Below are 13,827 nucleotides of genomic sequence, written 5' to 3'. Positions count from 1 at the left end.
ATTCTATGATTCTATGAATGGATATGAGCAACACATCTCGAAGAACAACAGTTACAAAGGTGAGTAACCGTCTTTTTTCTCACACAGCTGCCTACCCTTTACTCTGTTCCGTGGCTTCCATTCTTCCTTCCTTTGTTTTTATCCAAGAAATCCCCAGGGGAAATTCTGCTCTGATCAAATGCCTGAACACGGAGCTCTTGAGACTCAGCCAGGATCTGTCAGAGGAGCTCAACCCCAGTGTGTATGTGGCCCTTCGTCTTTCTGCTGACCACAGTCTGGAGAAAGAGGCCCAGTACCTCCAGAGACTGAAGAATGTTTTCCAGCCCAGTGCCAGCAGGTATGGCCAATGGAGCCCAAATCCCACCATCAAGAGTGTAACAAGGAGCAGGGCCCCTCTGTATCTTGCCACTTGCAGGAGCACCCTTGGGGCAAAGGCATTCTAGATGAACACGCTTTCCCCCTGCCCTCCCCAAAGCCCGTCTTATTCCTGTCATGGGCTCCTCTCAAAGGGGCTGGCTTTCCGCTCACTTGTGTGTGGGGACCTCCCACACTTGCCCCAGGATCCTGTGCCCCAGCTGCTCCAGGGGAGATGCCCGGACAGTGTGAGGGTGGGCATGGCTCTCTGCTGATTTACTGTTGGCGTGGGGCTGGATGCATTTACGGGCTCCTGTCAGGTACACAAAAGGCTATGGTCAGTCAGGCCCCAAACTCTGTTAAGGATCTTCAGAGACGCCGCTGTCCCAGAGCTGGTGTTTGCTGCCCCTGGGGACACAACTCCCCTCAGCCAGGGGGTGGGGGAGGCGGGAGGGCTGGGGGCACGTGTGGGAAGGAGGAGCCATGTGGTGAGTGTTTGGCTTGTGTTGTCACCTCAGCTCCGTAGCAGGTGGCCAACAAAAGCAGCCCAACACGGGCCGCCTGGCTCTGTACCTCCTAGCACTGCGGGCTGCCTGCCAAGACATGGAGACGCTTGTGGGGAGGCAGCTGGTGACCCGGTTGAAGTACCATCTGCACAAGGAGAAGGAGCAGATAGGTAAGAGGGCGCTGCTCGGGGCTGGCACTGAGGGCTACTGCAGAGAGTGGCAGGAAGCTGCCTGGGGTGGCGTGCAGCATCTCTGGGACGCTTCCCAGCTCAGTGTCCCTGCCGGAGAACGGGGGTCAGTGGAACACTAGTTCTTTGCTCACAGCTCAGGCCCAGCGGCAATATCCCTCCTGAGCCATTCATAACAGAGAGCCACACTGGGATCACCAGGAAGCATCTGTCCACCCCCACCCCCAACTCAGTATGCACCGGGTGAGGATCAGAAGTGGGGGCAGTGGCTTGGATTACAAGCTTGCTGTATTAGTTCCATCCAATGGGGTGCGATGAGGAAAGTCCCTGGTGCAGAATCCCGGGACATGGAGGGGGAGGGATGGCTTGTGCTGGGGGGAGGGGAGCTCATCCTGATTCCTTTCTCCTGCTTACAGCTTTCAAAGGGAACGGCCGCCCCATCACCAGTTACTACCAGTACAGCCTGGGGGTCTTGGCCCTGTGTGTCCATGGCAAGAAGATCGACACCCATGTGATCCAGAAGCTCCTGAATGCTGAGAAGCACAACAAGTTCACGCATGGCGGCAAGCTCTCCGTGGGTACGTGCTTGTTGGCATGGTCCTCCGTGCCAGCTCCCCAGGCTAGCCGGCCTTCCTGCCATGACTGGAGACAGCACAGCCTTTGCATCTCCCTTGGGAGGTACATGCAAGTCAGCTCCCTCCGAGAGGGGTTTGGTTTCTCCAATTCTCAGCTCCGTACTCCAGCCACACAGGGCCGTACCTCCACTGAAGTCACTTGGGCATGGGGTGGTTCTCCTCGTAACCCCTTCTCCTGCTCTTCCTCACACAGACACCAAGGCCATGGCAGGCTTGGCCTTCGCCTGCCTGGAGCAGGCCAACCTCTACGAGCCCAGGCTAGTGGCAGCGATCAGCCTGGCTGTCCAGAGAGTGACGGACAGGATTCTCCAGGCTCAGACCACCAAGGGCACCTTCGGCAACATCTTCAGTAGCCCACTGGCCGTGCAGGTGGGGAGAGCGGGTCTCTGGAGCACGTCCTCCTCCTGCATGGCTTGCAGGATCCCAGCATTGCCAGCTTCCCGTAGCATAGCCCTTTGTTCTGGGGGAGCCCTCTGAGGGCACATCTGCACTGCACACAAAGCCCGTGAGACATCCACACTGCAAAGAAGGACCCGCGGCACCGAGTCTCAGAGCCTGGGTCAGCTGACTTGGCTCACCCTGCAGGCAGTGTGGATGTTTGGCTGCGCTGGAACCCGAGCTCTGAGACCTGGCAAGGGGGTGGGTCTAACAGCCCGAGCTCCAGCCCGAGCTGCACGTCTACACAGCTATTGGCAGCCCTGTAGCACGTATCCTGCGAGCCCAAGTCAGCTGACCCAGGCTCTGAGGCAGGCTGTGTAGCTGTACTCTCGGTGTTTCCAAGTCCATGCTTGAACGTCCACACGGCATTGTGAACCTGGGTTTACTGTTGTTGGACTCGGATCTCAGCTGTGCTAATGTGACCATGCTGCACTACGCAGACCTTCTGACCGGTGTCTATGGCTTGAGCTCCCTCCACACTGCAAAGTGACAGGGTTTGGACCCGAGTCGCAGCAGGACTTGGGTGCTGACCCACCCCCCAGCAGGGTCCTAGGACTGGGCCCTGAGTGCTTGCTGACCAAAGTCAGACTGATTTGTGTGTGGATGAAGGGGCGCTTGAGCTCAAATCTGAGTCAGAGCCCAGGCTCAGTGTGCAGTGTAGACATACCCCGAGTCACCTGCTTGTCCATCAGCATGACCTCTGCCCTGCCCCATCTTCTTACCGTACAGAGTACAAACTGGCTTAAAGGGACATTGTCCATTTAAAAACATAGGGCCTGGGTCAGGTCTCACACTGATGTTCTGCTTCAGTGGAGTTACTCCTGATCTACACCAGCATCTGGCTGATGTAGGTTTTTTCCCAATGTCCTTGCCTGATTTAGTACCATAAAACTGACAGAGGTCAGCAAATCAAATCCAGTCTTTATCACCAGGCTAGCTAGGTTTCTGGGATCTCTTAGCCTCACTCCTTGTTGGAAGACAGTCACCTCTGGGGTGGAAGCAGCTGCTCTTTAGCAATCTCCATCATCACTGCACAGTCACTTAGGACAGGAAATTAAGAACAATTTCAGCTGATCCTGGAGTGGGAAGAATGATCCCATGTTGGAATTTGGAGACCCTGGAGTTAACAGATTTCACTCTGAGAAAAAGTGCCAGTCAATGTGTGAGGGCCACAAGCAGAAAGGGCCTTGGTTTTATGTCTCATTGGTTCGTTTGCTTTTTGCACTTGGCTCAGCTCAAATAGAAAAACTAGTTGGTCGGTTGTGCTTCCTGGTTCTCCTGCACTAGCGCATGGCCAGCCTCTCTGAGTTTCTAACATAGGGCGAGCAGGGGTGAAATTGAAACCCTAGTTTATTTGAATCTTTTCTGAGTGCCAGGCCAACATTATTTGGCAATGCTCCTTTAATGGAAAGCACTCAGAATGATGATGAATAGGACTCTGTGTCTTTCACAGAGGTTGCGGAAGTTATAGATTTCATGACTTTCTGCGACCTTTGTGACTTCTGCAGCGGCCAGTGTGGCTGAACCCAGGGCTGCCCAAGCAGCTGGCCCCGGGGACCACCTGAGCAGCGGTCCCAGGGGCGCAGCTTGGCGGCCCGCAGCAGCGGTCTCAGGGGCGGACGCAGCAGTGGCGGGTGAGCAGCCCAGCAGCCAGCCGCACCAGCACTGCTGGAACGGCCCCGGGCAGCTGGCCCCAGGGAGCACCTGAGCAGCGGCCGGTGCAACTGGCCCTGGGGACCACCTGAACAGCGATCCCGGGGGCTGTGGGAGCAGCCGCAGCTCAGTGGCCCCCAGCAGCTGGTGCCACTGGCTTGTGAGCCCCCCACCCAGCAGTGGCCCCCCAGCTTCCCCGCCCAGAGCAGTGCCCCCTGGCCCCTAGCTAATATTTAGTCAGGGGTATTTATAGTACAAGTCATGGGCTGTGAATTTTTGTTTATTGCCCGTGACCTGTCTATGACTTTTACTAAAACTACCTGTGACTAAATTGTAGCCTTAATGATGAGCAGGCTTATTTATATGGAGATATATCTATCTCATAGAGCTGGAAGGGGCTATGAAAGGTCATTGAGTCCAGTCCCCTACCTTCACACTAGGACCAAGTATCATTCCTGACAGATTTTTGCCCCAGATCCCTAAATGACCCACTCAAGGATTAAACTCACAACCCTGGGTTTAGCAGGCCAATGCTCAAACCACTGAGCTATCCCTACCCCCTAGTTAGGGTAAGTGTGTTTGGCACACATGGGACAGTCACTCACCCCAGGGATAATACCACCTCAGGCCCCCCGGCTCTCTTCCCCCACATGTTAAATTGTGTCAGGCTGCTGACGCTTCACCCCTGCAGGTGTTACTATCCTGCCCTTCCTCTTACAGTGACATGCTCAATTTTATCCTGGCCCCACGTCCATCCCCGGGTGGGAGCAAACTGAGCAGGTGTCCGCCCACCCAACTCGTGTGAAGGGAAGTAGCTGCCTTGCAGGGGGTGTTGCCCGCCAGATGGTTCACTTTCCCCTGTAGTTGGCTTTGACATGGGGGGGTCAGCTGTTTGAAATGAGGCTTCTCTCCCTTCCTCTGAACCCTTCCTGTTAGCTCTTGATCGCCACCGGGATGAGCAAGAAGCCAGAGTGTCCCAAAGGCATGGATGCCCTGCTGGGGAGCCTGGAACAGGGTCACTTCCAGAACCCCATGATCATGTCCCAGCTGCTGCCCGTGCTGGATGGCAAGAGCTACCTGGATATTGCCACCATGGAGTGCCGGGCAGAGCAAGGTAACAGGAAGGACAGGGATGCTAGAGTGAGGGGCAGGGTTTGGGAGCCCTGGGTCCCACACCTAGTTGCAGATCCCACCAAGAGGAAGGGAAGGGGAGAGGCTAGAGTTACAGTCACTGCAATAGGGGCCTTTGAGGAAAGGAGCTAGGGTGGAGAAATCCCAGGAGCCCAGCAAACATGCCCCGAGAAGAGGGAAGACTAGGACAGCAGGTTGTCATGCTAGGGCTCCCCACAGGGGAGGGGAGGAGGGGGCGGTGGAGGGGAGGGGGGGCGGTGCGGGGAGCTGCCAGTGGGTGCTCCGCACCCACCAATTTTTCTCCGTGGGTGCTCTGGGGCTGGAGCACCCACGGAGAAAAATTGGTGGGTGAGGAGCACCCACTGGCAGCTCCCCTCCCCGCCCCAGTTCACCTCCACCTCCGCCTCCTCCCCTGAGCGGCTGGCGTGTCCTGTTTCTCCCCCCTCCCTCCCAGCGCTTGCGCCGCGAAACAGCTCTTTCATGCGGCAAGCCTGGGAGGGAGGGGGGAGGAGGAGTAATGCAGCACGCTTGGGGAAGAGGCGGGGCCAGGGTGGGGATTTGGGGGGGGGCTCCAATAGGGGCAGGGAGGGGCGGAGTCAGGGCAGGTCCGGGGGGGCTCGAGCACCCACTGGCACCAACAAAAGTTGGCGCCAGTGGGTCTGCATGACTATTGGTGCTTCGGACAGCCTCTCCCTCTTTCTCAGACACTTTGGAGCTAGACACCAAGTGCCCAGGATCCAGGACAGTAATTCTGGGGACCAAGATGATCACCGTTCAGCTGGCTGTGGAGCATCCTCTGAGCCCTGAGACACTGTACAATCACTCCATCCAGGTGCCCTCTGGGTCCTCCCTCCAGGACGTGCTGAGAACCGCTGCGGAGCAGGGCCCTGATCAGTTCACGTGAGAGCCTCCTGCTTGTGCTGGGAACAAACTGATGGGGAGGCCTGGGAAGAAGACCGCGCCGCCTCCTAAAGGGGCGGGGGGAGGCAGTCCAGGGCATGCCCACCCACAATGCTAGCAGGGAATCTGCCTGCACACCCCCAGGACTAACGCTAGGAAGAGTGGCCCGGGGCCCAGGCCTGTAAGGCAGAGCTTCTTGGTTCCGTTCCTGGCTCTGACACTCATTCACTGTGTGTCCTTGGATAAGTTGCTCTCCCTCTCTGTGCCTCAGTTCCCCCTGCCCCGCTCCCGTAATATGGGGATGATCACACCCACCAACCTGCTGTGAAGTGCTGTGAGACCCTTTGGTGCAATGCGCTGTTAGTTCAGTAACAATACAGTGTCCCGTCCTCCTCCTGGACCTGGTCTGGATTTTCCAGGCCCCCTCAGGGATTCCAGACAGTTACCAGGTGTCAGATTCTTACGACAGTTCTGGAACATCCGTCACTATGAAGCAACCCCTCTGTGCTTGAATAGGTTGTAGTTTCTGTAGGGATCTACTGGGTATGTGGGGAAGGTCTGTACAAGTGGGATGATCCTGAAGGGAGAGTAACAGGGTCTCCCCAAACCTGGCATCTGCTTCAGTTTCCCCACTCTTGTGCTAGCCGGCAGACCAACTCAACAGCCAGCACGTTGGGAAAGCTTCCTCCAGTATCAGCATTTCATTCCCTTCTCCAAGGCGGAGATTTATTGTTCACACAAATTCAGTGCAACATCAGTCCAGATAGGTGAACCAGGCCCTGCCATCTGACGCCTCCTAAGGCCTCTGCCTCAGGGGCTTCTGCTGCTGCCAGCACCCCAGGGATCCCCAGCCAGGTCTCTCCCCTGGCTGGTGTGGCCAATTCCCTTCCATCTCTGTTCTCTGGCCCAGGGTCTCCTGCAGGAGCCTGTCTGCAGCGCTGCTTGTTAGTCTTTTATCCCACCTGCGGGAAGGCAGCTAGTTAGTCATAGGTGGGGGCTACACCCAGCACCTCCCTGTGACAGGAGGTTTGGCCCCATGTGCAGCTATGTGTGGTCAGGACTATGCTCCTAGCCCATCAGTCCCTGTGCAAGGGCCCTGATGTCGGGGACACGCTGCTGTTGCTGCCTGAGTGGAACCAAAGTAGAAACAACCTGCTCTCTGCTTTGCCTGGAGGTCACGTCCCCTCTTCTTCTTCCCCTTCAACTCTAGGTATGAAACCCAAAACACCCTGCATGGGCCGTTGTTAACCACAGTGATGGGGGTGAAAGCCAGCAATGGAGAGCGGAGATACTGGCAGCTCCTCCAGGCCCCAGACACCAGTCTTCAGAAAGGTGAGGGAAACAGCGCGTGGGAAACAGTGCAGTCTGGCACCTTGCATGGTCAGTGTGTGCTTGGGGCCACCCCAGCTTCCCTTGCCGCCCCCCCCCCCAGGCACCCCTGGAATTTTCTGTCTAGCTGCTGCTGCTGCAATGCACCAAAAGCTGCTCTAAAGAACACGGGCAGGGGCTGTTTGCTCACGTGGCTATGAAGGGCAATGAATTCCGGGCAGAGGGGTACAGCTCTGGGGCACGGAAAGGGAGAGTGCTGTAAGAAATGGACCTGCTGGCCTGGATCCACCCCTCTTCCTAGGCCGCAGGATTCTTCCAGGGATCGACCAGCTTCAAGAAAGGCTTTTCCATCCATCACACAAACCCTAGGGGCCAAATTCAGGCTGGTGTAAGCAGGTGTAATTCCCATTACTTCAGTGAGAGCTGCATCCCCCCAGGGCTGGATTTGGTCCCATATCTCCAGATGGTGCATAAAGGGGTTATGTTCCAGCTGCCAAAGGAATCGCAGTGATAAAGTGCAGTTCTAGCCTAAAAGGTGGTTTTAAAGTGGCACCCTCTTGCTTGGCAGATCTGCTCTCTGTGGGTCTGATGTCCCACTGTCCAGCACCTTGTGCTGTCACCTACCCCTCTGCACAGTTGCTGCTGGAGGCAAGTTGAGCCATCTGGTTTGGTGGCTTTGTGCACAGCTGTTATAGGGCTACGTGAGGTGCCAGGTAATGGGGAATCCGGCTACGTGCGTGGGTAGGTCAGTGCTGTCTGAAGCTCAGGTAGATGTACCCATGGCAGCGTTGCTACACAGAGCAGTGTAGATGCAGTGCCGTGGGCGGCAGCAATGTGAGTAGGTACCCAGGGATCCAGGCTGGCTTGGCGAGCCTGTGCTGAAGCTCATGCCACTGCAGCTACACTGCACTGTTTGTAGCAATGCTAGTGCAGGTAAAGCTAGCAAGGATAGGTCTGCCTGAGCTGCAGTCACACCTTGGATTGCAAGCTAGACCTGCCCTGTGTCCCAGCCAGATTAGCCCACTTTAGAGATGAGTATGGTTGCTGTTACTGCTGTTAGCACTGCAGCACGCCCGGCACTGGGAAGGGAGGTGGATTCCATTCTGGCTCATGCATCATCAACAAATCTCGCCTTCAGAGACCCCTGGGCTGCCCCACTGAAGACAGTGGCTCTTTTCAGGGGACTCCTTAAGCCTGTATATATAGTGCCTGCCATCACCAGTGGCTTATATCCCAGGGGCAGATGTGAAGCAGACTGGGCGTGTAGGGACAGGTAGCTACGCAGGTGGCTTGAGATGCAATAATACCTCTTAGGGGAACCTAAATAGGCTGATAGGTTTCAGAGTGGTAGCCGTGTTAGTCTGTATCAGCAAAAACAATGAGGAGTCCTTGTGGCACCTTAGAGACTAACAAATTATCTCAGCAAGGTGGGCCAGACTCACTGTAGGCCAATGGCACAGAAAGGGTCTGGGAGAAGATAAAGGAGCACATGACTTGGGAAGTCAGACCTAGTGGTTGGAGCAGGGTGGTCAGCATCCAGGAACAGCACCAAAGGTCAGAGCTGTGGTCAGAAACCAGAGCAGGAGTCAGAGCCAAGGGGCAGGAGTCCGAGAGCGAGCCAAATGGCAGGTCTGTCACTATGGCTGGCAGGGGAGCATAGAAGCTTCAAGAGAAGCTGTCAGTCTGACCTGCTGTGAGGGCTCTATCATAGCTGCTGAGTAGTGGCATGGAGATATCGGCCTTCCCGCAGACCTGGGGTCTAGCCCCGCAGAGCCCCTGGAAGGCTTATAAGTAAACAGAGCCATTCACAACCAATTTTCCTACTTAATGGGAGCCATCAAGATTCCAAGCCACCATTAATGGCCCACACTTTGCATAATTACAATAAGACTTCAGAGTAATACTTCATATTTCTAGCTTCAGATACAAATAGGATGAACACAGTCAATAGATTAAAAGCTTTGTAATGATACCTCATAAGCATATTTCCATAACATATGGAATGCAACATCACAACTCCATGATGTCACCCCTTTGGGGCTCAGCTACTGCTCTGGGCTCCATCTCATCGAGAAGGATGGTCCAATGGTTAGAGCACTAGGCTAGGACTTGGGAGACAAGGGTTCAGTTCTCTTGGGCTGGTCACTCACTTGCTCTGTGCCTCAGTTCCTCACCTGTACAATGGGGATAATAGCACAGCCCTGCCTTGCAGGGTGATGGGAGCATAAATACATTAGATATTGTGAGGTATCAGACACTACAGTGAAGGGGTGGATAAGCACCTTAGGCAGATCCTCCAAGCACATGAGCCAACACCCAGGAAATCATTCTCAGTGCCTCCTTCATGAGGAATGGTACCAAACCCCGAGGAAGCTGACTGTCTCTGAGGTAGTGGCTCTTGCTCCTAATTCAGCTGTGCTGCATGAATTCCTTAATCTGTGCCCAGGCTGCTCCTTCTGACTCATGGACTTGTGCTCTGCTGTCTTGTTTTGTAGGCATCTCTGACTACCAGCCTCAGGACGGAGAGTCCATCATCCTGAAGTTTAGCCCGTGGTAGACGGCCTGCTGCCTGCCTTCCAGCTCCCTGCCCCACCTCAATCCACAGTGAACTCTCTGTGTGTGTCTCTCTCTGCCCCAGAAGCAGGAGGTCTCAGCTGGCATACGCTTGTCAGCCTGCAAGCCCTGTGCCCACAGAGTGGTATCTTCCTCCCCACAGACTGAAGTCCATAACGCAAGTCCCTGGCCCTCCTGGCAGGGTGTGTGTGGGTGTGTGCGTGTCTGTCTGTCAAAAGGGGCAAATTCCCTCCTGCCCCGGAGACCTGTTCTGCTGTGGATCAACCACAACCATCCACTCAATGGAAACTGACCATGCCAGGGGGTGGGGAGCTGCAGGTTTGGTGTGAATGAAAAACCTTGAATATGACGACACAGCGCATCATAATTCTCATTTTCTAATGCAGCTTTAACCCTTGCTATGCTGTGGCTGTCTAAACTGCCACCCAATGAGTACATAGGAGGAGGTGTCTGCATCCTCCTGCTGGACACACTTTGCTCCCCCCGGGCCCACTGTACCAGCGCCTTAGTGTGACTGGGCTCCTGGGGATTCTCTAGACTGCATCCCTCTCAAGCAGTCACTGCACGGCTCGCAGGCCAGGGATTCCCTCCCTGCTCCCGCCCCAATTCCTGAAGTGACAGAACTGCTGCTATGACGAGAGGATGTGGCTGATATCTCTGCTGTCTGGAGAGCAGTGGGTGGGAACCTGGCACCTGTGCCGAGGGGAGATGGTGCCCCCATGCAGCCACTCTCCCTCAGTCTGACATTTGGATCTGAAATGATTAAAGCTTTGATTGCAAACCTGACCTTCCAGTTTGTCATTTGGCCCTTACCCAGAGCACCCGGGTCGCTGAGCCAGGCCTGGGCCCTCAGCACGGAGCTGCCTTCAGGGTCTGGGCATTGTCCTGTGGGTTTGCATCATTCCCTACAACCAATGGACAGTTCTGTTCTCCTGGGTGACTAATCACCAGTTTGATTTTTATCTATTATTCGTATGGTTGTAGTACCTAGGTCCCCCAGTCATGGACCAGGACCCCATTCTGTTTGCCAGAAGCTGGGAATTGGTGACAGTGGATGGATCACTGTTCTGTTCATTCCCTCTGGAGCACCTGGCGTTGGCCATTGTCAGAAGACAGGATACTGGGCTAGCTGGACCATTGGTCTGACATAGTATGGCCATTCTTATGTTCATTGTGCTAGGTGTGATATGGACACAGAACAAAAAGACACCGTCTCTGTCCCGCCCCAGAGAGCTTACAATCTAGGGATAAGACAAGAGACACCAGATGGAGAGAGACAGGCAAGTACAAAGAAACAAAGACAATACTGGTGGTGATGGGCAGTGGTCTCTCCACACCAGCAGCCTAACTGGTGTCAAGATTTATATAGGCATCACAGCAAAGGAGAGTTTTGAGGCAGGACTGGAAGGAGGACAATGTGACACTAAGCACACGTCTTCACAGCTCGCACTACTGTGCTAGTAATCTTGTACAAAATATGCCTTGTGAGTTATCATTTGAAAACTAATAATTCACTGATCATTAATATTCTTGCATGATGTATGTACATGATGGGTATTAAGACACCAATATATGCTGGAGTTATAACTAAAGTGTGTGTGAACTAGATAGGTCAGGGCAAGTTGTTAAGGAGGTCTAGCCTAAAGAAAGAGATGTGTTTACCTCAATTTACATATAAGCAGTAAACAGACTCATCAATTTAACAAGGGGTGGAGGCAAAATCACATTAACAAGCTGGGGGTGGGAAGGCAGCATGGCGCCCACATCTGGCAAGAGCGAAGCTTGGTCTGAGATTTACTTTTCAGAAGAATCCAGTGCAAAGGTTCACTGGGCTATACAGACAGGGGGGCTGAGCCTCAAGTGATAAGCAACTGAATCAGCTGATTGGATACAATATGACCATATTGTACAGAGTGGGGTCTTTGCTGAAAGCCTCTGAGATACTGGTGATTAATATCACTGTGAACAGCCTGTATTAACACTAGGAGGAATTATGGATATTCATTGATATGTTTTAAAGTGTGAGGCCAAACAAAGGAAGGGACAGTTCCCTCCCAGACAAGAGGTGGGCGAGCTATTTACCTGTCGCCTATGTAAATTAAGCCTGATAGAATCAAAACAATGGAAGCCCCATTTACGTAGAAATCACACTGGGAGATGGGAAGCCCACAGGAAGGGAAGAACAGCATGAGGTCATCCTGCCTCTTGAACCAAGGTCATTGAGCTTTGGAAGATATAAGCAAGGAAAGAAGCCACCTTTGGCATCACCAGAGCCAAGGGAGCAGAGCTCTTGCAAGCAGGGGAAGATGGGTCCTTCAACCAAGGGGTGGGGCCTGAAGAGGGAGTTCTCCAGGTGAAGGAGGAGCAAATACAGGACCCTTGAGGTAAGTGGCTGTCTGTAGTGTGTGTTTGTGTTTGGGGGTTACTTGATGTGTGCTGAGATTCTGTTTGTCTGTTTGTTTGTTTATTTGTTTGAAGGACCGTGTGCTGTGGCTGACATTTGAAAGCTGTGACTTCTAAACAAGGTTTGAACTCTAGAAGCCTCTGTTCATTGGCTGAGCCTTAGTCAGGGGGCGGGGCTGTCAGGGAGGCCAGGGCTTTATAAAGCAGTGAGTCAGTGACCAGGGGTCGCTAACAAGGAGCTTCAAGAGGGAGTTTGGAAGGGGAGTGGGAAGGGGGTGAGGTACACTTGCCATTCTTTAAAACCTTTAAACTAAACTATAATCAAAACTTCTTGATTTAAACAAAAACCCCTGTCAGTAACCTAGGCAGCTGTAGGAGAGTGGGGGCTATCTTGTTTCTTGCGCTCAGTGTAGCATGAATGATTACCTGCCCTGTGGGCAGGTGGCGTATGTGTACATTCGGTGCAAGGAGCTCCTGGCCCTCAGAGACCGCGTACGGGCTTTGGAGGCCAGGGTGGCGGAACTGGAGGAGCTAAGGGAGGCAGAGAGGTATGTTGATGAGGCTTTCCGAGACACTATAGATTTGTCCCACCTCCGGTCTGAGAGCCCCAGCACTGTTAAGGAGGATGAAAGGCTCAGGGAAGGAGAGCAGTCAACAGGAGCAGAGGGAAACCTTCCCATAGTTGGGACCCTCCTTCCAGATGATGTTGGGGTATCCTCTCGCACTGAGGTTACCTCTCCGGGGGAGGGAACTCCAGTCATTAGGAAAAGGCAGGTGTTAGTAATGGGCGATTCGATCATTAGAAACGTAGATAGCTGGGTTTGTGATGACCGGGAGAACCGTACGGTGACTTACCGTCCTGGTGCGAAGGTTGCGGATCTCTCAAGGCATCTAGATAGACTTATGTGTAGTGTTGGGGAGGAGTCGGTGGTCGTGGTACATGTAGGTACCAATGACATAGGGAAGGGTAGGAGAGACGTCCTGGAGGCCAAATTTAGGCTGCTAGGAAAGAGACTGAAATCCAGGACCTCTATAGTAGCATTCTCAGAAATGCTTCCAGTTCCACGCGCAGGGTCAGATAGGCAGGCAGAGCTTCAGAATTCCAATGCATGGATGAGACGATGGTGTAGGGAGGAGGGGTTTAGATTTATTAGGAACTGGGGAAACTTTTGGGATGGGGGGAGCCTATACAGGAAGGATGGACTCCCCCTAAACCAAAGTGGATCCAGACTGCTGGCACTAAACATTAAAAAGGTTGCAGAGCAGTTTTAAAACTAAGAGAGCTGATTGCTGCAGAGGAGCACGTGGATCAGACAGAGACTTCTCTAGGTTCTAGTCAGGAGCAGAGGATGGAAGAGGATAAAGTATGGGCCAGATCAGACAAGAAACATTCACATAAAAAAGAATCTGACACATCAGAAAAGGGCAGACAAATAAACAGTGACAAGTTTTTAAAGTGCTTGTACACAAATGCTAGAAGTCTAAATAATAAGATGGGTGAACTAGAGTGCCTCATGTTAAAGGAGGATAATAATAATTGGCATCACAGAAACCTGGTGGAGTGAGGACAATCAATGGGACACAATCATTCTGGGGTACAAAATATATTGGAAGGACAGAAACAGGTCGTGCGGGGGGGGGGAGGGAGGGGAAGGGAGAGTGGCACTATATGTGAAAGAAAATGTAGAATCAAATGAAGTAAAAATCTTAAATGAA

General features: G+C 53.5%; 1 protein-coding gene across 2 annotated transcripts in view; it reads left to right on the top strand.

The window, feature by feature from the left end:
* TCN2 (transcobalamin 2) overlaps positions 1–10,487 on the top strand; it is a 27,754-nt gene extending 17,267 nt beyond the window's left edge. For both annotated transcript variants that reach the window (XM_026660450.1, XM_026660449.1), the window contains exons 3-10: positions 148–337; positions 873–1,030; positions 1,465–1,626; positions 1,877–2,052; positions 4,711–4,888; positions 5,610–5,805; positions 7,016–7,137; positions 9,630–10,487. In XM_026660450.1, the coding sequence (XP_026516235.1) occupies positions 148–337; positions 873–1,030; positions 1,465–1,626; positions 1,877–2,052; positions 4,711–4,888; positions 5,610–5,805; positions 7,016–7,137; positions 9,630–9,691 (1,244 nt within the window). In that variant the 3' untranslated portion in view covers positions 9,692–10,487. The remainder of the gene's footprint in view (positions 1–147; positions 338–872; positions 1,031–1,464; positions 1,627–1,876; positions 2,053–4,710; positions 4,889–5,609; positions 5,806–7,015; positions 7,138–9,629) is intronic.
* The last annotated feature ends 3,340 nt before the right edge of the window (positions 10,488–13,827 follow it).

The sequence above is a fragment of the Terrapene carolina genome, unplaced genomic scaffold, assembly GCF_002925995.2.
Source record: "Terrapene carolina triunguis isolate 2854851 unplaced genomic scaffold, T_m_triunguis-2.0 Scaffold782, whole genome shotgun sequence".
Lineage (NCBI taxonomy): Eukaryota > Metazoa > Chordata > Testudines > Emydidae > Terrapene > Terrapene triunguis.
This window is presented reverse-complemented; position numbering and strand designations above follow the sequence as displayed.